The sequence below is a fragment of the Dermacentor albipictus genome, unplaced genomic scaffold (genome assembly GCF_038994185.2).
Source record: "Dermacentor albipictus isolate Rhodes 1998 colony unplaced genomic scaffold, USDA_Dalb.pri_finalv2 scaffold_12, whole genome shotgun sequence".
NCBI classification, from domain to species: Eukaryota; Metazoa; Arthropoda; class Arachnida; order Ixodida; family Ixodidae; genus Dermacentor; species Dermacentor albipictus.
The window spans coordinates 10445772-10469818 of record NW_027225566.1 but is presented as its reverse complement, the minus strand read 5'-3'; the positions used below and the strand labels follow the sequence as shown (position 1 = coordinate 10469818).

Sequence of the window (24047 nt, the reverse complement as noted above, 5' to 3'; positions counted from 1 at the left end):
AAATAATCGTGTGCCGCGAACCTTTATGAAGAAATGCTTAATTGAGGGCAAGCTTAGTTGGTGCTATTCAATTTTGAACGGCCTTGAGTGCTCTCATTTAAGTATTTCCACGTGTAAGTGACGCTAAAGAACACAGAAAAAAAAACTGTCGATGACGAAACTAAGTTTTATTTGGCGAACCTGTGCCCACAAATACAGGCCACATTCGAGGCACAACAGTCGGTCGAACACAGTCGGCGATTGCCGAAATCTTATTTGCGGGGCATTTGCGTCGGCTTTTATATTCGAGTGTTCGAAGGTTCCAGAATAATCGCTGTTGACCGCGTGTCTTCCAAAAAATACTACACAATTCGCGTCATCCATACGATCAGATAAACAAGGTTCGCTGACAACACACAATGGCGTGTGGTACGACCTCATTGTCCACTGCGCCAATATGTCTAATGGTCTTGTAAGGTTCGAAACCGTGTCAAAAGTTTCTCGCTGAGTCCTCGTCGGCGTATCAAAGCCCAGACACAAACACGGTCGCCGGGCTGGTACTCAACGTAACGTCATCGAAGATTGCAGTGCCAGCTGTCGGTTCTCTGCTGGTTCTTGTTGCGCAGGCGGGCGAGTTGTCGGGCGTTTTCGGCTCGCTGGAGGTTGGCGGTGACGTCGACATTTTCTTCGCCGGTGACGTGCGGCAGCATGGCGTCGAGAGTCGTCGTCGGATTCTTTCTGCAAACCAGTTGCGCGGCCTCATCTGCGTTGTTTCTTGCCCTGCCGTGTTGTAAGCAAATGTGACAAACGGGAGCACGGCAACGCACCTCTTGTGTTCGACGTCGGCGTACATCGCTAACATGTCGGCGAACGTCTTGAGCGTCTTGTCCGCAGGTGGTGTGCAGTGGTCCGCCAGTGATAGGCAGACGGTGGCCACGACGACCCACTTGTCTCCAGGTGTTGACTTCGGAAAGGGTCCCAACAAATACATCCCGATCTGCTGAAAGGAGGCTCGATCAAAGGGGTTCGATCGGCTGTAGCATAATCCTGCCGGCCTTGTCCGTGGTATATTTGGTCGCTGGCAGTCTCAGCAGGTCTTCAGGTTGCGGGCGACGGCGGCGGTGAGGTGCGGCTAACAGTATACTTCTATTCTTGCGAGGATACGGGAAAACCCGAGCTGTTTGATTGTCTCACCATCGTGCAGGGCGTGCAGCATTCCTGACCAGAGTGCTGCAGGCACAAGGAGAACGTAGTTTGTGTGGGATGACGAAAAGTTATGCACTAAGACGTCGTTTCATAAGAAAAACGAAGACAATCCACGCCTAAATACCTTCGAGACAAAGTCACTCTTGCCTTACAAGTACTCAACAAGGCTTTTGAGCTCTGGGTCAGCTCGCTACTGCTCTGCAAAGTCGTCTGTACTTAGTGTACCTAAAAAGGCATCCTCGTCTTGGTCATCTAGCGGCGGTGGGTCCACGGGAGCGCGAGACAGGCAGACGACATCAATTTCTTTTTTATCCAGACTTGAAGAATACAGTGATATATTCATGCAGCCTGAGGCTCCACCACGCCAGGCGCCCCGAAGGGTCCTTTAAATTCGCTAGCCAACACAACGCGTGATGGCAGCTGACGACTGTGAATGGCCTGCCATATAGGTAAGGACTGAATTTTGCTGTAACCCAAATGGTTTCGACGCATTCCTTTTCGGTTGTAGAATAATTGCCTTCCACTTTTGACAGCAACGGGCTAGCGTAAACTGCAACCCGTCGAAGTCCGACTTTACTCTAGACGACGATGACACCGAGGTCTAGGCTATTTGCGTCAATGTTGATTTGGATCGGCGTCCTCGTCGAAGTGCATAAGTACCGATATCGACAGCATGCGTTGTTTGATTTCTTGAAATACATCGGTCTACGGCGTTTCTCACTTGAACTCGACATCACATTTAGATAGATGTGTCAATAGCTCAGCGATGTGTGAAAAGTCTTTGACCAAGCGCCTGTAGTAGGCGCACATGCCAAAAAATCTACGCACTGCCTTCTTGCCGATGGGCTGCGGGAACTTTGCGATGGCAGCTGCTTCTGAGGGTCTAGGTAGACTCCAGATTTGCTGAAGACGTGACCTAGGAAGAGGAACTCGTTGTAAGCGAAGCGGTATTTTTCCGTCTTCAGAGTGAACTCTGGTGACTTGATGGCCTCTAGTACTGTCGCAAGCCGCCTAAGGTGATCGTCGAAATTTACCGCGAAGACGACGACGTCATCCAATTAAGCAAGGCAGGTCTGCCACTTCAATTCTGCTAGTACCGTGTCCATCACATACTACAACGTTGCAGGCACCGAGTACAGTCCGAATGGCATGACCTGGAACTCCTAGAGGCCGTCTGGCGTGATGAAGGCGGCCATTTGCGATCCCTCTCATCGAATTCTATTTGCCAGTAGCCAGTGTTGAGATCCATCGACGAGAAGTATGCAGTGTTGCAGAGCCGATGCAATACGTTGTCTATCCGTGGGAGGAGGTATACGTCCTTCTTAGCGATCTTGTGCAATCGAGGATAATCGACGCAGAAACGCTGCGTTCCGTCCTTTTTCTTCACCAAGACTACAAGGAGATGCCCATGTTTTTTCGACGGCTGAATGATGTCGTCGCGCTGCGCTTCGTAGACTTATTGCCTTATAGATCCACGTTCACGCGTCGAAACTAGGTAAGCGCTTTGCCACAGTGGTCGAGCACACACTTCGGTTATTATTCGATGCTTTGCAACCGGCGTTTTTCGAATCCTCGATGGCGTCTAAAAGCAGTCTTTTTATCATCGGGGAAAACTTCTGAGCTGTTGTTTATTTATGGGGAGACGTGGATTTATGTCGAAGTCTGGTTCGGGAACTATGGTCGGGGGGGTAGATGCGGCAGAATCCAAAAGGACAAAGGCGTTGCGGGGTTCCACAATTCCCTCTACCTATGCGATCTTCGTGCCCTTGTTGATGTGCTTGAACTCCTGGCTGAAATTTGTAAGCATCACTATCGCTTTCCCTCCCTGAAGCCGAGCGATCCCTCTTGCGACGCAAATTTCACGGTCTAGTAGTAGATGATGGTGGCCCTCGACGACGCCTTCTACGTCTGCAGGGGTTTGGCTGCCGACGGAAATGACAAAGCTGGTACAAGGCAGGATGCTAATTTGGTCCTCAAGTACACTCAAGGCACGGTCACTACAAGCGCACTCCGGCAGTATCGCTTCATCTTCGGATAGCATTATTCACTTCGACTTCAGGTCGGTGATCGCGCCGTGTTGGTTCAGGACGTCCATGCTGAGAATGGCGTCCCGTGAACACTGTTGGAGGACAACGAACGTCGCAGGGTAGGTCCGACCATGAACGGCAATTCTTGCCATGCGTTATTAGCTGTCCTCCCAGGGTCCGAATTTGGGAGCCTTCCCACGAAGTCTTAACTTTCTTCAACTTGGCGGCTAAGGGCCTACTCATGACTTAGTAGTCAGCTCCTGTGTCTACTAATGCGGTGACTGCGTGGCCGTTGAGCAACACGTCGAAATCGGTGGCTCTTTTTTTTTGCCTCGCAGTTAGGTCTTGGTGTCGGATCACGTCTGCGTCGCGCTGAGCTGTGGACCTCACGTCGTGTCGTCAGGTCCTTGGTAGCTGGATTCTTTGCTTCCAGGCTTCGTCAGGATGGCGGCGTGTCATTGTTATGTCGGCGAGATAGTCCCTTGCACGTCTTCCTTGGCGGCGGTGGATATTCGTCATTTCGACGAACAGCAACCGCACCTCCATTGGTTGCTGCTTTTAGATTTCCAGATATGGTCTAACGGACCGGCCGCGGGCTGAGCCACTGTATGGTCTGCGCTGCAGCGACAGGTAGCGGCCTGGTAACGGCGAACGGGACTCTCGATGAAGGCTCCACCGAGTAGCGGCGAGGTAGCCGGCGATATCGCGAGGGCGTTAACCTTGCTGCGGGCGCGGAACGTTGACGGCTAACCCTCGTAGTCCCATTTCGTGGTGTGGGCATCGGCGGGGTACATGTCCGGCTTCGGCGCAGTGATAGCACTGCGCCGAAGCCGTACATATTTGGCGCGTTGGGGACGTGCCAAATATCGTCTTCCTCGGGTAGCTGCACTGGTCGACGGACGGGTGCGCTAGCGGCGGCGGCGGACGACTGAATTCCAGTGTTACGGGGCCCTCGCATGATCGCGGAAGGGGACCTTGACGGCGGGTAACGGCGGCGTAGGTCATCGCTTCCGGCTGGGGTGGCGGTGATGCCGAAACTTCTGGTACTTCTAGTGACCGCTGAATCTCTTTTTCAACTATGTCAGCGATTGCTCTTCCTGTAGGACCGCTCTCATCGAGCTTGAGCTTCAGCGCACTGCGACTGTATTGCCTGGTGCACATTTCAAGCGTCTTCTCGTTCGTTCTGGCCTCTAAAGCAAATTCAGCGACGGTCTTGGGCGGGTTGCACATCAATCCGGCGAGTAGTTGTTCTTTCACGCCCCGCATAAAGAACTGAAGTTGCTTTTCTTCAGACATGTTGGGGTCGGCTTGGTGGATGAAGAGAGTCATCTTGTTCACAAAGATTGCGATGTTCTCGTTCAGTAGCTGCATTCGGGTTTCCTGTGGAGCGTTGACTCACTCTTTGCGCAGGACGCTCCTGAAGGTCTGCAGGAAGCCGTTGTGGAACAGGTGCCATGTAGTCGGGTTCCATTCCCGGTTTTTAAACCACGTCCTGTCTGCGCCTTCTAAGGCGAAGTACACATGCCGCAGCTTGTTGACGGAGTTCCAGTTCTTGAAATCAGCGAACCTTTCGTATGTTTCCAGTCAGATTTCGGGGTCTTCAAACCATGATCCGCGGAAGGCCGGTAGCTTCCTGGGCTATTACAGAACAATGGGGGACACTGCGGCTGCCATTGGGTTTCTCTTGGCCGCGACCTTCTTGGTAATCTCAGTTAGAAGTCCGTGCTCCGGGGGCAGCTGTTGTAGCCGGCGGCTTGCTGGGTGGTCCGGGACGACGTTGGTGTTGTCTTTGCGGTCCGCGCATGGATCACGGCTTGTCCGGAGCATCCGGTACATAAACAAAAAGGCACATACACCAAATGTCACGTGGTAGTGACGGTAAAGAACACAGTAAAAAAACAGTGAATGACCATGCTAAGTTTTATTGGGCGAACCGGTAGCCAGAAATGCAGGCTACACTCAAGGCAGAACGACAGCGACAAACACAGTCAGCGATCGTCGAAATATGCTTTGCGGGACAAGTGCGTCGGCTTTTATACATCAGTCATCGAAGGTTCCAGAATAATAGCTGGCGCCCGCGTGTCTTCCAGAAATTAATAGAGAATTCGCGTCACGCGTACAATCCGATTAAACAAGGTCCAGTGAAAATAGACAACGGATAGAACCATCGATAACATTCGAGAAATTTCCGATACATGCTGACGCGTCCTGCGCCGAGCGATAATTCTTAGCCTTTCTTACCGGTGAAAAGCGGTGACCGGTGAAATATAAACAAGTACATGTATCAGTATTTTAGTAGGTAATTCTGAAATAATGCTGAAAATTAGTTCAAACCCCCGTGAATCTAAATGAAGCGAAATATAATATTTAGGCGTGAGAGAGTCGTCCAAAATGACGCCCTAAAACTTTGGACTTTCGCAATATATCCCTATAGCATCCGAAAACGCTTATCGAACTGATTGATTGCAAGGACAGTGGGCGCAGGCAAACTTGCTCATCTTGCATAACGTCTCAGTTGGCACTACCAAACGGTCTACTTGTAATTTTATCACCCCTAACAAGCATATCAGGATTAAACTCGCCCAGTAGCATAATATTCCATGTGAATGCATGCCGCTTGAAATTTAAATAGGAGTGTGACTGCAAACCGCTTTGATTGCGTGCTAGCTTTGTTCACCCTTGAGCGACACCGTGATGAGCGCTCTATTAACTGCGGCATGTCTACTCCCACTCATTACAGATATATTAGAAGACTGGGCAAAAAAACGATTTGCTCAAATTTACGGTGCCAATTTCATTGCAGACTTCAGCCTTTATCGTATGGGGCGAGCTTTTGAAAGGGCTTGTTTACAAACGAAGATACTCGACCCGCTCTACGGTGGTCGACTATCTAGCGTGGTCGGCATTATGCACCGCCACACCTTTAATGAAACACCTGTGTATTTATTTAGAAGGGCCAAGCATTGTACTGAGCAATAGCAATGGCCCATGAGCTACTTGCTTTTCGAGAAGCGCGCGTTTCGTTGATGCGTATATCCCATGAGCCCTTTACTGCTTGGGTAACGCACATCGAAACCGTCTGCTCTAAAGCTTCACTCAAGTCGGATACTTGCAACGTAAGCTTGCAACGCAACCTAACGCAGCAAAGCATCTCGGGAGATCAGGAAGCTTGGGTACCTCACGTTAATGACACCTAAACTCGAATACGCCTGATCTGCCAGGCACGTAACTGAAGTGTACCACACCTCCCGCCTGGAAGCGATCCTGATGCGTGCCACCCGATACCACTAGCCCCCGCTATCGAGACTTGCTTTGCTAAAACGGCCCTTGCGAACTTACGCTTTCAGACTGGGATACATAGCGCAAAAAATTTCACAGGGACAAGCAGAACACAGGACGAGCGCTACCCACCAACACGCCCAAACTTCTTCCCTGCTAAAGCGAACTTACGCTTGCCTGTCATAGCCTGCCCTTAACGCACATCCCTGGTCGCACGTTACAAATGACAAATTTGTTCTTTCGACATGCAATAGCCCTAGCTATTCAATTCACTGCCTGATAACATTGTCACATGCAGCGATAGCAATTGTTTTCTTGATAAACTAAAATGGTCCTTTAGATAACATATATGTCTTCTCTTTGACTTGATTATTCATTACAAAAATCTAAGCACAATTTCATGTTGAACGTTCCATGATCCTATGTACCGGCCTTTTGAAAGCTAAACGCCGTTTCCGTAGCCTTGTTAGCTTTACCAATAGTAGTGTTATTACACCATCGTTGTTAATACATAATCGCTGTTTTTCCTTTTTTATCTCTTCGTTTCCTTCTAACTTTCTTCGTTTCTATTAATTTCGTGTGAGCAATGAAAACACGTACTCAAGCCTCCTCTTAAGTAATGCCTTCAGGGCAATAAATGAAATGTAACCTGTACACGCCACCACGTTAAACTTCCACCATGCGACCTGGAAAAGACGAATACCTTTTTCTCTTGGCAATTCCAACGAAATTTGGGTTAATCGCGATATTGAAACGCGCCATCTTTAACAGGTGACGATGGCGTCTGAGTTGCGATGCTGATGGATTTAATAAAGCCTAGATGCAGACAGGAACAGGTGTGGCCGATAGCTAACGTTCGTCTGTTCCCTGTGGAATCTATCTCTGGCGTCCGGGGAACTCCTTTGATTTCGAATATCTAAAAATTAAATTATGGGGTATCGCTTGCCAAAAGCCAACTCTGATTATGAGACATGCCCTAGTGGGGGACTGCGGAATAATTTGGACCCCGAGGGGTTCTCTAACGTGCCCTTATATATAAGTACACGAGTGTTATCGCATTTCGGCTCCATCGAAATGCAGCCGCCGTAGACAGGATTCGTTCCCGTGGCCTCATTCTTAGCAGCCCAACATCATAGCCACTAAGGAAGCACGGCGAGTGTTTTAGACTATCTGCAACGGTTTTATGCAGCAAAGAAGTCATTTTGCCATAGACTTAATAGAGCGAACTCTAGGGGAATGCTCATAGCGCGCATGCATTTGAATCGGTAGCCGCAAGGACGCCGCCATGTTGCTACGCTGAGCAGGCGCGCAGGCGCAGGCGATGAGATGCCACCCAGACGACAAGCGCAATGAAACGCGATACCGGGTCTCCCTCAGTAGCTTGGTGCATCAATTTCAGGCGCCTGCAAACGCACCTTACGCAAATAGCCGTCACTAAGCTGACTGCAGCAGTTTCACGAACGGCCGCCCCCTTTCCGTCGCGAACTACGTTAGATGGGCATGTAATGCTCACTCATTACTCTATGAGCGATATGGCTATGTCATAATGCAAGTTTTCGTCAAGCAGGTGATCGCTATTTCCAATTCTGCATTTACATCAATAACTCTCATTGCAGGATGAGCGCAACCGCAGCAAATACCAGCGCCGACAGCAGCGCCGTCTCCTCCAAAGGCAAGTCTGCCAGGTTCGCTGCGCCCGAAAGCGTCGAAATCTACGAAGAGGCAGCCGAAACAATCGAGGATGCCATGGCGGCCATATTGGAATCCTTCGAGGGCGCCTTCCTGCGCGAGGACGCCCTTCCTGACGCTGCAGCGGAGCAAGACGGGCAGCTGCAGCAACATAGATGCCAGTTCATCGACGTTGGCTGCGGACCCGGAAGGTACGACGCATGCTTTGCCGCATTTTTCCTGCGTACGTTTCCCTAGTTACACTGCAACTCGACGCCTCCTGAGAAATTGTTTTTGTACAGCGAGCGCGCGCGCCACTGTACAGTTTGCAGCATATATCTGGCTTAATTACACGGACCCTACAATAAGGAGCACGGTGGACACGTGGACGACCCGTCGGCGCAGTTGCTTTGGCGGGATGCGACTGAGAACGAGGTTGCTGGCTAGAATCTCGGCTGTGGCGGCCGCATTAAGACAGATGCGCAATGCTGCCCCGCCCCCCAAAAGAGAGTGACACCTGTGTGCTTAGTATTACGCGAAAGTTAAAGAACCACAGGCGCCCAACAAATTATTCCAGAGTCCTCCACGGCGTCACTCATGCATAGTCCAAAGTGCAGCCTATAGGGATGTGAAACCTATACGATCAATATAACCGCAGTATGTTCCCGCATTTAATACTGACGTGTCATGGCAAAGTAGCGCTCAAGCGATGAAACGGTTCAGTTTCGGCAATCGCTTTTCTCTCAATATTGCGCTTTATAATCACACACTGCTTTCAAAGGCGCGTGACTTCGTGTTGAAACAAAAGACACTTGAAATATTCGAAATAAATTTTTCACAAGCCCCTTCTCCTTTCCCAACGCGTTTTGTTCTCAAATTTTCACATAATTTGCCTGCAACCCAAAGCGAGATCCAGTACGGTTCCGATAACACATCTTGACTTCAGGCTTCTTCATGTCATGTCAAGTGGATGCACTCGAAAAAGAAGGGAGAGTATTGCAGGAGTAAAGGTGCCGATTTACTCTTCAAATCATTTTTTTACTATCGCAAAATATTGGATGGAGTGAAATACATTGATCACTCCGTCAGCAAGGAGAGAGTGAAATGTGCTTTTCCGTCTAATCGCCTGAGAGAGAGTAGAATGCTCCTTCTACTCTTGCGGCAGTAGAGAACAAACGTAGCGTAAGCTCTGGCTGCAACTGCAGAAGGCCGGTCCCGAAAGTGTCGATGTATCCCTCACGGTCGCAGAGCAAAGAGCGCACCACTTTGCTGTAAGAGAGCAGGCCACCGCAGTGCAAACGAAAGCTGAGGAAGCGCTCTATTTTTTCACTCGGAGTTCCCACCACGCGCGCACACAGCATCGCGGAACAGCACAGCACCGGAGAAAGACCATCTGTACAGCGGGTAGGAAAACAAGACCATCCAAGGGAGAATTTGTGTCAGCCATCTTATGCCGCCGCTAGAACAGGACAGTCGTTCGTCATTCGTTGGATATAACAACAAATCCTCCACGGTAAGTGAAGTTCCACTTACGTGCACATTCAGCGTATATGACATGCTATCACCAGGAAGTCGCCGCAGCGATTAGCCACCGTGATGGACAATGGACTAGGCAAGCGCGCTGTGTCTGTCGTCAATCGAAAAAAGCCAGTCGTCGCAAAAACTGCATGTGCTTTTATCACTAAGTGACTAAGGATAGCGGCAAGTCTTGCCGCTATCCGTAAAAGCTTTAAAAATCGCAAACGCTGCCGGAATTATTGTATGTTCCATAATACCTGATGCGAGGGGACGCTTAAAATGGTTTGTTTACCAGTCCATGATTCCGAACCTATGCAGAGCGTGCTCAGCGTGCGTTTTGTGTGTGTGAATTTATTCAGATTGGCAGTCTAGTGTGTACGGAACGCTGTTCAAATGAGGAGTCACAAACAGAAGGCATCATTTTGCTGGTGGCATGCTTTCGTTTTATTAAGGCGCGCGCTTGACAGTGCCTTTCGCCCATGGGTAATCTGCGACCACTGAAGTTACGTGCAGCGCCAGTGCTAGCTAGAAACTTGCCGCAGGCACTCAGCTGCATGCTGCGTGAAGTCAGTTTGGCGCGTAATTGTGAACTTACTGGAAACACTTTAGAAGTTTATATTCTGGGCTGAATAAGAATCACCTGTTTTTTCTCATGTACTGAAGTGGTGTGATTATATGTCTGATTTTATGTCTGTTACGGTTTTCTAGCATGGTGTTAATGTGAAAAGGTGCTTATGTGTACGAACTGGGTGACATGTCAAACGGCAAGTTATGCACCGGAACCCAATATAACTGCTGATGTGTGGACTTACAGTTGCAGGGGCGTTTCAATGCATTTCCTGTCTTGGACGCGAGTGTGCATTCGCTGTTATGAGTTGCCGCTTCAGAGTTATGTCGTATGAACAGTTAAATCACCCTTCGCATGGGTATTAGAAGCGGAATCTGTGAATTTTGCTATTACAAGCAGATTAACAGGTGTTTAGCGCTTTAATATCTTTAGTGGAGAAGAAAGTGTCAAAATAAGGCGTTGCATTGCGTGTTACCAATTTTCTGTCATACAGAAAACAAAGAGTAGGTCTAATAAACTAATAACTGTTGTCTAACTGCAAATTTACATGCTTTCAAGAATGTAAATTCTAGATTTCATAGTGCAGCAAGAGTCCAGTGTGTCAGAAATTAACTCCACAGCGTAATTCATAAGTTAAAATAAGTTCATGCCTTTTCGACACCTTACATGCAGGCTGCAGTCATCTGCTTCTTGTTAGTCTTCAAATTTGGACAAGTTTGCCACAACAACAAGCCTTGTTTCGCATTCTTACATGCACAACTTGTAATACTCATTGAACTTGATTACGGTTTTTTCCCCTCTACTGAGCATCATGTTTGCAGACATGATCCTTAAATTATGGCTTGCGCAGTGGCGCAGTCAGAGATGGCATGAGAGGCCCACTGGGCACGTGTGTAAGATAGCTCACAAGCAGGAAGACAGACAGGAAGGTGTCTTAATGACCGGTTAAGAGAACATAGTCTTGACGTGAGAAATAAGCAATACAGTCATCTGTCAACTCAATGTCATGAATGTGGCTGTGCGTCGGTATACGGGTCCTGCCGGGTTCTTGCGAGGCACAAATATAAAGGCGTGCGAGAGATTATTGAGGCTCAGGCTATCTGTCGGAATAGTGATACGTGTGTTAGTGCCCCTTGGGTTGACTTGTTAGATAAGGAGACGGCTTTTTTGGATGGTTAAACTTTGCATGAGGTCGCGCCACTGTGCATGGGGGAAATAGATGGGTGTTTCCTGAAAATCAAGTTGAAGTTAGCACATTGTAGTATCGTCTTCCTTCTGTCCCCGTTCGCTGGCGCTAATTATGCTTTCCTTGACTATTACAGTCATTTAGATCCTTCACATGCATTTCAGTAGGAAGACTAAGAGCGCAGACTTTCTTTAGTGCAATTAGGTTTTTTCTTGCCTGTCTTGATATGCTTTTACAGCATGTGCTCGTGTTCACTTCTGCACAGGATGTTTTTCATGCACCCGCTTTATATTACGCAAGAAGGCAGCTGCAAGGACACGACGACGCCAAGGAGCTAGCCTACCAGGACTACATGGCTCAGAGGAGCGCGCTTCAAAGCATCAAAATGCATTGCCCTGCAATTTGCATGAGAAAACTAGAATGTAGGTATATTGGGTGTACCATGTGAAAAAAATGACAGCAAAACTTTCAAAAGACAGTATGCTAAACCAAGATGAAAATCCTGACGTGCTCTTGGCAGTCACCTTGTCGTAGCATGTTTTGGAGTTAGTGAGTGAGTGAAACAACTTTATTTTGTCCACTATAGACGTAAGCAAACGCCACGCCACCTGGCTATGCCCACTCGGGGACCATCAGGATCCACCTGATGGCCCTGTCGCGAGCCCTCTGGACTGCCAGGGTTTGAGAGGTCTGATCCTGGGCCCTAATCAGCTTCTTCATTTCCTCTTGAGTGAAAGGGGGACCGGCAGAGGCGCAGCCCCACAGGACATGTTCGAAGCCCGCATAATCACCACACAGAGGGCAGTCCGGGCTTGGGAACCGTTCGGGGTACATTGTGTGTAGCGCCGCAGGGCTCGGGTAAGTGCTTGTTTGCAGTAGTCTGAGAGTGACTGCCTGGGCCCTGCACAGCGAGGAGTGCGGCGAAGGTAGGACTCTTCTTGACAGATAATTGTATTTGCAGATTTCTTTGTACGAGCAGAGAGGCTCGGGTCGCCCAGGAGAGGACGCGTTGCCCAGCGCACGGTCAGTCACACCTCGTGCAGCCGAGTGCGCCTCTTCGTTGGGGTTGATCGAGGCACTCTCAATGGTTCCAACGTGCGCAGGAAACCAGGCCAAGGAGTGATGTTTCATGTCTTTGGCACTTTGGATGATACGTAGGGCCTGGGGAGCCACCATTCCCATCTGAAAGGCCCTGACAGCGGCCTTGGAATCCGAATAAATCGTGTCATGTACACTGCCCGTCAATGCAAGAGCAATAGCAACTTGCTCTGCAACGCTGGAATTAGAAGTGCGGATGGTAGCGCAGCTAAGTATTTTAGAATCACAATCGATGACCACTGAGGAGAAGGCCTCTTCTTGAACGTAGGAAGCAGCGTCTACGAAGCATGTTCGGTCCATTTTCAAGCGGGCACTGGCGAGCAGAGCTTTACACCCCTGGCTCGTCCTCGTCCTTCGTTGTAGGTGGGATGCAAATTTCGTGGCACCCGGTGTATGTAAATGTTCGACCTTACGTCGCTGGGCAGCTTCACAGCGTCGAGACATACGACCATGCGGTTGCGTCCCAACTTGCCAAGTATGGCTCGGCCCGCTGGGGTGCCGGAGAGTCTGACAAACTGGGAAAATTCTTGGGCTTCAACGATTTCTTCGAACGTGTTGTGAATTCCAAAATTCAGGAGGTCTTTTGTGTGCGTTCGGATGGGAAGGCCGAGGGCAAGCTTGAAGACTCTTCTGATTAAGGCATTGATCTTGTTGCGCTCCGATACGAGCCAGTTGTGCATGGCCGCTGAATAGGCGAGGTGGCATAGCACGAAGGGGTGGATAATCCGGATCACATTGTCTTTCCTTGATTCCGCGGTACCTGTTGGCGATTCTTCGGATCAGGCCGAGGGCGCTTTCGGTCTTGGAACAAATGCGTTTGAGGGCGGCTCCATTGGCCCCGTTCGACTCGATAAACATTCCTAGGACCCTGATAGCGTCTACCCGCGGTACTCATCATCATCATCAGCCTGGTTACGCCCACTGCAGGGCAAAGGCCTCTCCCATACTTCTCCAACAACCCCGGTCATGTACTAATTGTGGTCATGTCATGCCTGCAAACTTCTTAATCTCTTCCGCCCACCTACCTTTCTGCCACCCCCTGCTACGCTTCCCTTCCCTTGGGATCCAGTCCGTAACCCTTAATGACCATCGGTTATCTTCCCTCCTCATTAAATGTCGTGCCCATGCCCATTTCTTTTTCTTGATGATTTCAACTAATATGTCATTAACTCGCGTTTGTTCCCTCACCCAATCTGCTCTTTTCTTATCCCTTAACGTTACACCTATCATTATTCTTTCCATAGCTCGTTGCGTCATCCTCAATTTGAGTAGAACCCTTTTCGTAAGCCTCCAGGTTTCTGCCCCGTAGGTGAGTACTGGTAAGACACAGCTATTATATACTTTTCTCTTGATAGATAATGGCAACCTGCTGTTCATGATCTGAGAATGCCTGCCAAATGCAACCCAGCCCATTCTTATTCTTCTGATTATTTCCGTCTCATGATCCGGATCCGCCGTCACTACCTGCCCTAAGTAGGTGTATTCCCTTACGACTTCCAGTGCCTCGCTGCCTATTGTAAATTGCTGTTCTCTTCCGAGACTGTTAAGCATTACTTTAGTTTTCTGCAGATTAATCTTTAGACCCACTCTTCTGCTTTGCCTCTCCAGGTCAGTGAGCATGCATTGCAATTGGTCCCCTGAGTTACTAAGCAAGGCAATATCATCAGCGAATCGCAAGTTACAAAGGTATTCTCCATTAACTTTTGTCCCCAATACTTCCCAATCCAGGTCTCTGAATATCTCCTGTTAACACGCTGTGAATAGTATTGGAGATATCGTATCTCCCTGCCTGACGCCTTTCTTTATTGGGATTTTGTTGCTTGCTTTAGGGAGGACTGCGGTGGCTGTGGAGCCGCTATTGATATCTTTCAGTATTTTTACATACGGCTCGTCTACACCCTGATTCTCTAATGCCTCCATGACTGCTGAGGTTTCGACAGAATCAAACGCTTTCTTGTAATCAATGAAAGCTATATATAAGGGTTGGTTATATTCCGCACATTTCTCTATCACCTGATTGATAGTGTGAATATGATCTATTGTTGAGTAGCCTTTACGGAATCCTGCCTGGTCCTTTGCTTGACTGAAGTCTAAGGTGCTCCTGATTCTATTTGCGATTACCTTAGTAAATAGTTCGTACGCAACGCACAGTAAGCTGATCGGTCTATAATTTTTCAAGTCTTTGGCGTCCCCTTTCCTATGGATTAGGATTATGTTAGCGTTCTTCCAAGATTGCGGTACGCTCGAAGTCACGAGGCATTGCATATACAGGGTGGCCAGTTTCTCTAGAACAATCTGTCCACCATCCTTCAGCAAATCTGCTGTTACCTGATCCTCCCCAGCTGCCTTTCCCCTTTGCATATCTCCCAAGGCTTTCCTTACTTCTTCCGGCGTTACCTTTGGGATTTCGAATTCGTCTAGACTATGTTCTCTTCCATTATCGTCCTGGGTGCCACTGGTACTGTGTAAGTCTCTATAGAACTCCTCAGCCGCTTGAACTATCTCATCCATATTAGTAATAATATTGCCGGCTTTGTCTCTTAACGCATACATCTGATTCTTGCCAATTCCTAGTTTCTTCTTCACTGTTTTTAGGCTTCCTCCGTTCCTGAGAGCATGTTCAATTCTATCCATATTAAACTTCCTTATGTCAGCTGTCTTACGCTTGTTGATTAGCTTCGAAAGTTCTGCCAGTTCTATTCTGGCTGTAGGGTTAGATGCTTTCATGCATTGGCCTTTCTTGATCAGATCTTTCGTCTCCTTCGATAGTTTGCTGGTATCCTGCCTAACAGAGTTACCACCGGCTTCCATTGCACACTTCTTAATGATGCCCACAAGATTGTCGTTCATTGCTTCAACACTAAGGTCCTCTTCCTAAGTTAAAGCCGAATACCTGTTCTGTAGCTTGATCTGGAATTCCTCTATTTTCCCTCTTACCGCTAACTCATTAATCGGCTTCTTATGTACCAGTTTCTTTCGTTCCCTCCTCAGGCCTAGGCTAATTCGAGTTCTTACCATCCTGTGGTCACTGCAGCGCACCTTGCCGAGCACGTCCACATCTTGTATGATGCCAGGGTTAGCGCAGAGTATGAAGTGTATTTCATTTCTAGACTCGCCGTTCGGGCTCCTCCACGTCCACTTTCGGCTATCCCGCTTGCGGAAGAAGGTGCTCATTATCCTCATATAATTCTGTTCCGCAAACTCTACTAATAACTCTCCCCTGCTATTCCTAGTGCCTATGCCATATTCCCCCACTGCCTTGTCTCCAGCCTGCTTCTTGCCTACCTTAGCATTAAAGTCGCCCATTAGTATAGTGTATTTAGTTTTCACTCTACCCATCGCCGATTCCACGTCTTCATAGAAGCTTTCGACTTCCTGGTCATCATGACTGGATGTAGGGGCGTAGACCAGTACAATCTTCATTTTGTACCTCTTATTAAGTTTCACAACAAGACCTGCCACCCTCTCGTTAATGCTATAGAATTCCTGTATGTTACCAGCTATATTCTTATTAATCAGGAATCCGACTCCTAGTTCTCTTCTCTCCGCTAAGCCCCGGTAGCACAGGACGTGCCCGCTTTTTAACACTGTATATGCTTCTTTTGGCCTCCTAACTTCACTGAGCCCTATTATATCCCATTTACTGCCCTCTAATTCCTCCAATAGCACTGATAGACTCGCCTCACTAGATAACGTTCTAGCGTTAAACGTTGCCAGGTTCATATTCCAATGGCGGCCTGTCCGGAGCCAGTGATTCTTAGCACCCTCTGCTGCGTCGCAGGTCTGACCGCCGCCGTGGTCAGTTGCTGTGCAGCTGCTGGGGACTGAGGGCCGGGGTTTGATTGTTGTGTTCATATAGGAGGTTGTGGCCAAGTACTGCACCAGGGTGGCCAATCCTGCTCTGGTGAGGGAGTGCGTTACCGGTTCTGGTCACCGGCATCAGGCCACACTCCAGGCCTGTTTGTGCAATTTTATCAACACGCAGATTTTTTTTTATTCCGGTGGAAAATTGCCGGCACCGGGATTCGAACCACGGACCTTTTGCACGCGAGGCGGGTGTTCTACCTCTACGCCACCGCTGCACCCGCGGTACTGGGGAGCCCTTACCGGTGAATAATGTAATGTGGCTCTTTGTTGCTGGCTTCCAGGACCGGTGTGAACCGCCTCTGGGCCTCTTCTTGTAGAGCAAGAGCTCGGATTTAGTGGGCGAGCACCTTAGCCCGATGGGGATGAGATACCGCTCCGTCACATTGATGGCCTCTTGCAAAGCACCCTCGACCTGCCCTTCACATCCACTGGAGCACAAGATGGTGATGTCATCCACGTAGATCGTGTGGTTAATGTTGGTGATTTATTTCAAGGCCCTCGACAGGTTGATCAGGGAGATGTTGAACAGCGTCGGGGAGATCACCGCCCCCTGAGGTGTTCCCTTTGGGCCAAGCTTGATTTCGTGGGTCAAAAACTCGTCAATCTTGAGTCTAGTGGACCTTGAGGAAAGCAAGGATCGCACGAAATTGTACGGCCGTTTGCCGACGTTACACTCTGGCAGGCTCTTGAGAATAAAGGCGTGCGATATGTTGTCAAAAGCCTTTTCCAGGTCCAAGCCGAGAATTGCCTTAGTGTCGGCGGAGGTAGAGTCAATGATCTGGTGCTTGATCAGTCTCATGGCGTCCTGAGTCGAAAGCCCCGACCGAAAGCCAATCATGTTGTGTGTATAGCATTCGTTAGACTCGAGATGGTCAGTGAGGCGGTTAAGCATGGCGTGCTCGGCCATCTTTCCAACACACGACGTCAGAGAGATGGGCCTTAGATTGTCGATGCTTGGCGCTTTACCTGGCTTCGGTATGAGTACTGTGTAGGCTGTTTTCCAGCTCTTGGGAATGAGGCCGCTGCACCAGATATGATTCATCTCGCGCGTAAGAAACTCGACTGAGGCGTCGTCGAGACGCTTGAGCATTTTGTTGGTGATCCCGTCGGGCCCAGGGGCAGATCTGCTGCTGAGGGATGCGAGAACTCGCTTGACCTCAGCCACGGTGAAATCCTCGTCCATAGATGGTACGTCACGCCCTTCGTACTCGGGAAACTGGGGGGGGGGAGGAGCACCGGATTGTCCGTGGCCGCCAGGTACTTGTCTATGAGGTGCTCTGTGACTGTCTCATCTGGAGTCGAGTCGGTCGCCAAATGGACAGCTTTCGCCAAAGCTCTCTTCTGGTTGGACTTGGTGTTGCCATCGTGCAGTAGGTGCTTAAGGAGACCCCAGCTTTTACCGTTCTTGAGCTGGCCCTCCACCGAGTCGCATAGTTCGTCGCATTGCTGCTTGCATAGCACCTTGCAATGAGCCTCTATCATCTTGTTTATATCGGAAATTTTCTTGCGTAGTCTTCTGTTATGGCGCTGAGTCTTCCATCTCCCGAGCACTGCCTGCTTGGCTTCCAAAAGATGCACCAGCCTACTGTCCATCCTGTCCACCTCTAGATCGGTTGTCACCTCCTTTGTGGCTCTAGCCGCATCCTTCTTTATCTCGTCGCACCAAGAGTCTAGGTCCACATCATCGTTAAGGACGCGCTCGGAGCGGTTGGCTCGGAACAAGTCCCAGTCAGTGAACCTAAAGGTCCTCGTTTTGTTACGGGCAGTCTTGATCACAGCTTCGATGATGCAATGATCGCTACCGAGGTCCATGGCTGTGTTTGTCCACTTGACGTTTTCCAGGTTCTAGACAAAGGTAAGATCCGGAGTCGTATCTCGGCACACCGAGTTCCCTCTCCTGGTTGGAAAGTCTTTATCGGTTATCAGCGTCAGATCTTCCTCTGTTGCCGCGTCCCATATGTCTCTACCCTTCTTCATATTGGTACAATAGCCCCACGCCTGATGTTGAGCATTAAAATCCCCCATGACGACTAGAGGCTCACAGCCGGCCAAATGCACGGCCTTCTTGAGAATGCCGCCAGGCCTGGCTCTGTGAACGCTGGGTCTGCAGTAAACATTCAGTATGAAGATACTGGTTCTTCTTAAGCGCTGCGTAGGGGGGTCGACAAGGAGTTCGGCCACGACGTACTCGATGCCACTGTCCGCGGGACCAAGGTCTCGCTGAAGGCTCGTGAACTTTTTACTGACCAGGATAGCGGCCCCCGTTCCTCCTTCAGTGGAAGCCACCGTAAGGAAACCGGGGAGCTTGATACGTGATGATCTGATCATTTCTTGCAAGGCGATTACTTGGGGTTTGTCCTTTACGCTTTTTAGGTATTGTCGCAGGGTCGCCCGTTTGCTGGCGAACCCTGCGCAATTCCGCTGCCACATTGTTAGGACGTTAGTTCCGTTATCCCTGTTTGGACTTGGGAATGGATTGCAAAAGTGCCGCATTCATAATGGCAGCCTCCGTCGGTGAGCAAACGACGCTGTGCAACTTTGGGACTTGTGCTGTAGATGTGCTTGGCAAAGATCCGTGGCTGGTTCCCTCCAGCCTAAGTATTCTAGCGCTGAGGGTGACCACGCCCAGCTGAGGGTGCGCGATCATTTCTTGTACGTGAGAGAGACATGTCTGTATGTTGGAGATGGCGTTCTTGAGGTCAGACAGGAGTTCTACCATCTCGTCTCCCCTTGAGTCATCCAGGGCACACCGCTTCACTGCAAGCGCCTTGGGAGGGGCCTCCACTGTGTCCATGGCCGAAGAGCGTGCGGCAGGCTGAGAAGCTGGCTGTGTGAGCGCAAATCTTCGTATTTCCGCCATCTCGGCGGCCACCCGACTGATTTCCTGCTTGAACAGAGCGTTTTCCTTTCTAAGACTATCATTGGCACACCTAAGCTCTTCGAGCTCATTCGTGAGACGCAGGTCGTGCGAGTCTTGAGAGTTGGACGCCTGCGTTTGGTTGCCACGGACCCTATCGGCCCACGTTAGAGAGGACTTGCCTTTACCAGCGTTGGGGGTCTTCGAACGTGAGCTGTTGGATGAGTCGCTCGCAGTACGGGACTTGGAGCAGCTTCTGGAGCTGGAGCGCGCTGGAGAAGGCGATGTGAGTCGCGATCTTGAGGTAGAGCGACTTCTCGAGCCCCGTCGGCTTGTAGAGCGGCTTCTCGAGCGCAAGCGTCTTCTGCCCCTACGGTTGGTGCTGGATGGTGCGGTTGGTGCTGTTGGTGCTGGCGTGGGGAGCTGCTCTTGCTGCCTGGAACGCTCGAAGCGTCGTCGGCGAACAATGTACGGCGTCTTGAATCTACGCGCACACTCTTTACCGGCTGTAAGGTGCGGACGACCGCAGATCTTGCATTTTGGGGTGCATTGATGCTGCTCATCGGGATTTGGCAGGCTGCATCCCCGACAGGTGACGTCGCTCGGTGTTGGAAATACATCGGCGCGATGCCCGAGTCTTCCGCAGGCGTGGCATACGTCCACTTGCTTTCGATATAGGGAACATTTAATCAGGAGCGTTCCGTACCTGACAAAATTCGGTACCCGCTGCCCGTCAAAGGCGATGATGATGGTCCCAGTCTGAGCGATTCGCTTGGCTGCTAATGCAAGAGGGTTGTTCTGGTTAGCAATCTTGCCATCCATCGTCGCTGGGTCCTCTTGTAACGGTATGCCACGTATGACCCCCTTGCACGTGGAGTGCGGGGCTGTCTCGTACGCGCAGATTTCGTGATTCTTGCCCATGATTCGGATTTGCTTGATGCGGGCGTATCGATCGGCATTCTCCCGTCTGGGAGTGCTAGCCACCATGATGTTTTGCTGTGTGTTCGGGCACAGAGTGTCTTGTGTGAGCTCGTGCTGGCTGATGCCGGAGGCTGCAAGTATTGCGTCCGCCACCGTGGCCGCTCCAATTTTGGAAATATTCAGCCCACCTCTTGGTCTAATAACGATCTTCGTGTCTTCTTTGGGAAGAACAGGCATTCGGCTCACCCGAATAATCTTGGTCTTCAGCGCTGTGCCGCTAGACTTGTAGCTATGGGGAGCCAAAGGCGTTGCCATGGCGTTCGGGTTAGCTTCCCGCGATTTGGTGCCAGCTCTTCTAGCAACTGCGGTTTGCCATCCCTGCTCTTGAGTGACTTCCTCCGGGAGAATATTTTCTCCCTCTACTTGATATCCCATGATGGCAGCGGATGAGTGGCACTGAGCCGCCCCGGAGGCCAAGGCGTGGTCTCCAAAGTGCTCGTTAGACGCCGCCAACGGATGCACAGGAATGTCCGTAAAATGGTGAAAAGTCACTCACTGTGGCAAAAAGGGCATCCACGTGGTCCTTACAACTTCACGGAAAAGATGTGCACAAATAAGCATTGGCTCGTGACAATTAAATACAAGAAAAGCTGGGAAAATGCGGGAACCGAAGAACGCTCAGAGGAGCGCACTTCGAAGCATCAAAATGTAATGCCCTGCAATTTGGATGAGAAAACCAGAATGTGGGTATATTGGGTGTACCATGTGAAAAAATGACAGCAAAACTTTCGAAAGACAGTATGCTAAACCAAGATGAAAATCCTGACGTGCTCTTGGCAGTCACCTTGTCGTAGCATTTTTTGGTATATACCTGATAGGAAAGTCAAAATTAAGTATCCTCTCTAGAGCTATACACATAGGAATAAGTGTCAATGAAAAGTTAGAAATACACTTTAAAGAAAACCTGATTAGTTCTGTGACAATTAAGTGACCCCTCTTTGTCTTGCCTCTCAACAGATATATTCGTGTTACAAAAAGAGTTATACAATCAGATTGTAGATTTGCTTAGTAACATTATACTTGCAATGAGCACGGTGCCTATGTTGACTATAAAAAGCAATAGTTTATGCTTGGTTAGCTGCTGACATAATTTAACAGCACGAAAATGCAAGGGTGTAAATGAAAACTACCGTCATTCATTATTTTAAACGCTAGCATGAAGGAGACACATTTTTTTCTTTCCTTGAATCTATTTTTACACCTAACTTGAGAAGTATGGCTTCCTCCTATGTTCCAGAAAGGGGGAGCATTGGGGGCAGAGTACCACAAGTTTAAGAAGGCATTATCGTTTACGTACATGCTCACGGAACCAGTTCATTAGAACCACTCGTGACTCAAGAAGCGGGATCAACGAGCAAGGCCTTCAACAGCAGCGTACACCGTGGTGTGCACCCTACGTCTTAATTAGAAGCCACAGAGTCGCTTGCAACTGAAAAAAAAATAATTTAGCGCATGTAAAACTATGGTTTCTCCTGTAGTATAGTCATATGTGTGCTTGGGACAGGTATTTGAGATCTTGATAAGGGTGACCCAATCTACTCGCCAGCCATGTTGCTAGTGGAGGCAGGTATGTGTTCAATTTAAAGAACTGTCAGAGTATCAGCGTGGAACACTTTAGCAATTGGTGGATGTGAACATATAGTATTAATCAAGCAAAAAGAAAAACCGGTTAGATTGATGGCTTATGTGGGCAAAATTTTATAGGGTTAAATGAAATGAAAGCATTTATCCGCACAGTGTATATATATATATATATATATATATATATATATATATATATATATATATATATATATATAGTCTGTCCGTAAAGTGATCGTGCACTTTTGACCGATGATAGGAAAGCTACAGAACAAGCCAGCAATGTGTAATCTTCACCAAATAAAAGGAGCACTCTCCAAGTTTCTGTAGTCCGATGTGCAAGGGTGCGCGCACACAGGAGATGGCGCAGCACCACGAACTGCGCAGCAGCAGCCCACACCAGGTGAGGTGTGGATGGTACAGAGGAAAGTTGAGAATGTTCTGTGGCTTGCTATATTCGAATCCGTGACCAAAGTACACCGTGAATATCGTCGCGTGTACAACGCAGCGCCACCATTTAGTCATTTAGAACAGAGAATCGCACACATTATTTACTTATTTAAGCAGACGTCCTTAACCGTGTGGAGGAAGAATTTGAACATGGTCTAGATGTGTGTAGGGCAACAAATGGAAGCCACATCGAACTGTACTGCACAGGTAATAAACTTTGAGAGTTATCTTTTTTTTGGGGGGAGGGGAGGGGGACGAGTTCTCATTTCTATCTTGTTTCGTTGATTTCCTGTGACCGGTTAAACGTGCACCATGCCTTTACGGACACCATATATATATACATATATATATATATATATATATATATATATATATATATATATATATATATATAGACGAGAAGAAAGGGGGTTAACCGAGGGACCCGATATTTATTAGTCATATAATGAGAAGGCAACAAACACTGACACCAAGTACAACATAGGGGAAATTGCATGTGCTTAATAAATGAAATAAAGTAATGATTAATTAATGGAAATTAAAGTGGATGAAAAAACAACTTGCCGCAGGTGGGAACCGAACCCACAACCTTCGCATGTCGCGCGCGATGCTCTACCAATTGAGCTACCGCGGCGGCGTTTCCCCATCCACTTTCTTGGGTATTTATGTGTACTAGCAGAACCCTGGGAGTGCTAGCCAGCGCCCCCACTCACAGACCTTGGCGGCGGACGTGGAACGTCTTTTTTGCCGCAGGCGTCACGAGAACGTGATCTTTTTCGGGTGAAGGCAACTGGTCAATAAACCCACATATGCTACCTGAAGGCATCAATGTTGCCGGATTCGAGACCCTCGTTATGTAATAGACGAGAAGAAAGGGGGTTAACCGAGGGACCCGATATTTATTAGTCATATAATGAGAAGCCAACAAACACTGACACCAAGTACAACATAGGGGAAATTGCATGTGCTTAATAAATGAAATAAAGTAACGAATAATTAATGGAAATTGAAGTGGTTCCCACCTGCGGCAAGTTGTTTTTTCATCCACTTTAATTTCCATTAATTAATCATTGCTTTATTTCATTTATTAAGCACATGCAATTTCCCCTATGTTGTACTTGGTGTCAGTGTTTGTTGGCTTCTCATTATATATATATATGTATATATATATATATATATATATATATATATATATATATATATATATATATATATTTATATATATATATATATATATATATTGTCACGTGGTAGTGACGGTGAAGAGAAAACACAGTAGCAGTACTGTGAAATACAAAACTAGCTTTTATTGGGCGAACCTGTGCCCACAAAACAGGCTACACTTATAGCACAACGAAAGCGGCGAACACGCTCGGCGATCGTCGAAAATCTGATCAGCGGGTCAAGCGCGTCCGCTTTTATAGATCAGTCGTCGAATGTTCCAGATTAACTGATGGGACCCGCGTGTCTTCCACAAAGTTCTACACCATTCGTGTCACGCGATGAAATCTGATAACACAAGGTTCGGCGACAACAGACACGCGGATAGAAGCGTCGATAACTTTCCAGAAACGTCGGATACATGCAGGCGCGTCCCTCGCTCTGCGATTACAGTTGTTAAGCGTCGAAACGTGGTTGCGCGATAAAGATAAGTACACGTGTCATTACCCCCCTCTTAAAAAGCATCGACCCGATGCTGCAAACAAACGAAAGTAACAAAGAAAAGCACTCGTAGCAAAGAAAACAACAAACTAAGGAAGTTCATCAGCGTCCGTAAAATGG

At 48.6% G+C, this 24047-nt stretch overlaps 2 protein-coding genes across 3 annotated transcripts in view; one reads left to right on the top strand and one right to left on the bottom strand.

Annotated features, from left to right (window-relative positions):
* LOC139051570 (biotin biosynthesis bifunctional protein BioHC-like) overlaps positions 1–24047 on the top strand; it is a 162864-nt gene that overhangs the window by 99030 nt on the left and 39787 nt on the right. The window contains exons 1-2 of one of the 2 annotated variants that reach the window (XM_070528535.1): positions 7891–8039; positions 8108–8371. In XM_070528535.1, the coding sequence (XP_070384636.1) occupies positions 8038–8039; positions 8108–8371 (266 nt within the window). In that variant the 5' untranslated portion in view covers positions 7891–8037. Of the gene's footprint in view, positions 1–7890; positions 8040–8107; positions 8372–24047 lie in introns of those variants that run through there. The other variant, XM_070528534.1, reaches the window with a different exon arrangement.
* Positions 1–24047, bottom strand: part of LOC139051571 (sulfotransferase 1B1-like) — a 143063-nt gene that overhangs the window by 100831 nt on the left and 18185 nt on the right. The gene's annotated exons all lie outside the window — the stretch shown is intronic.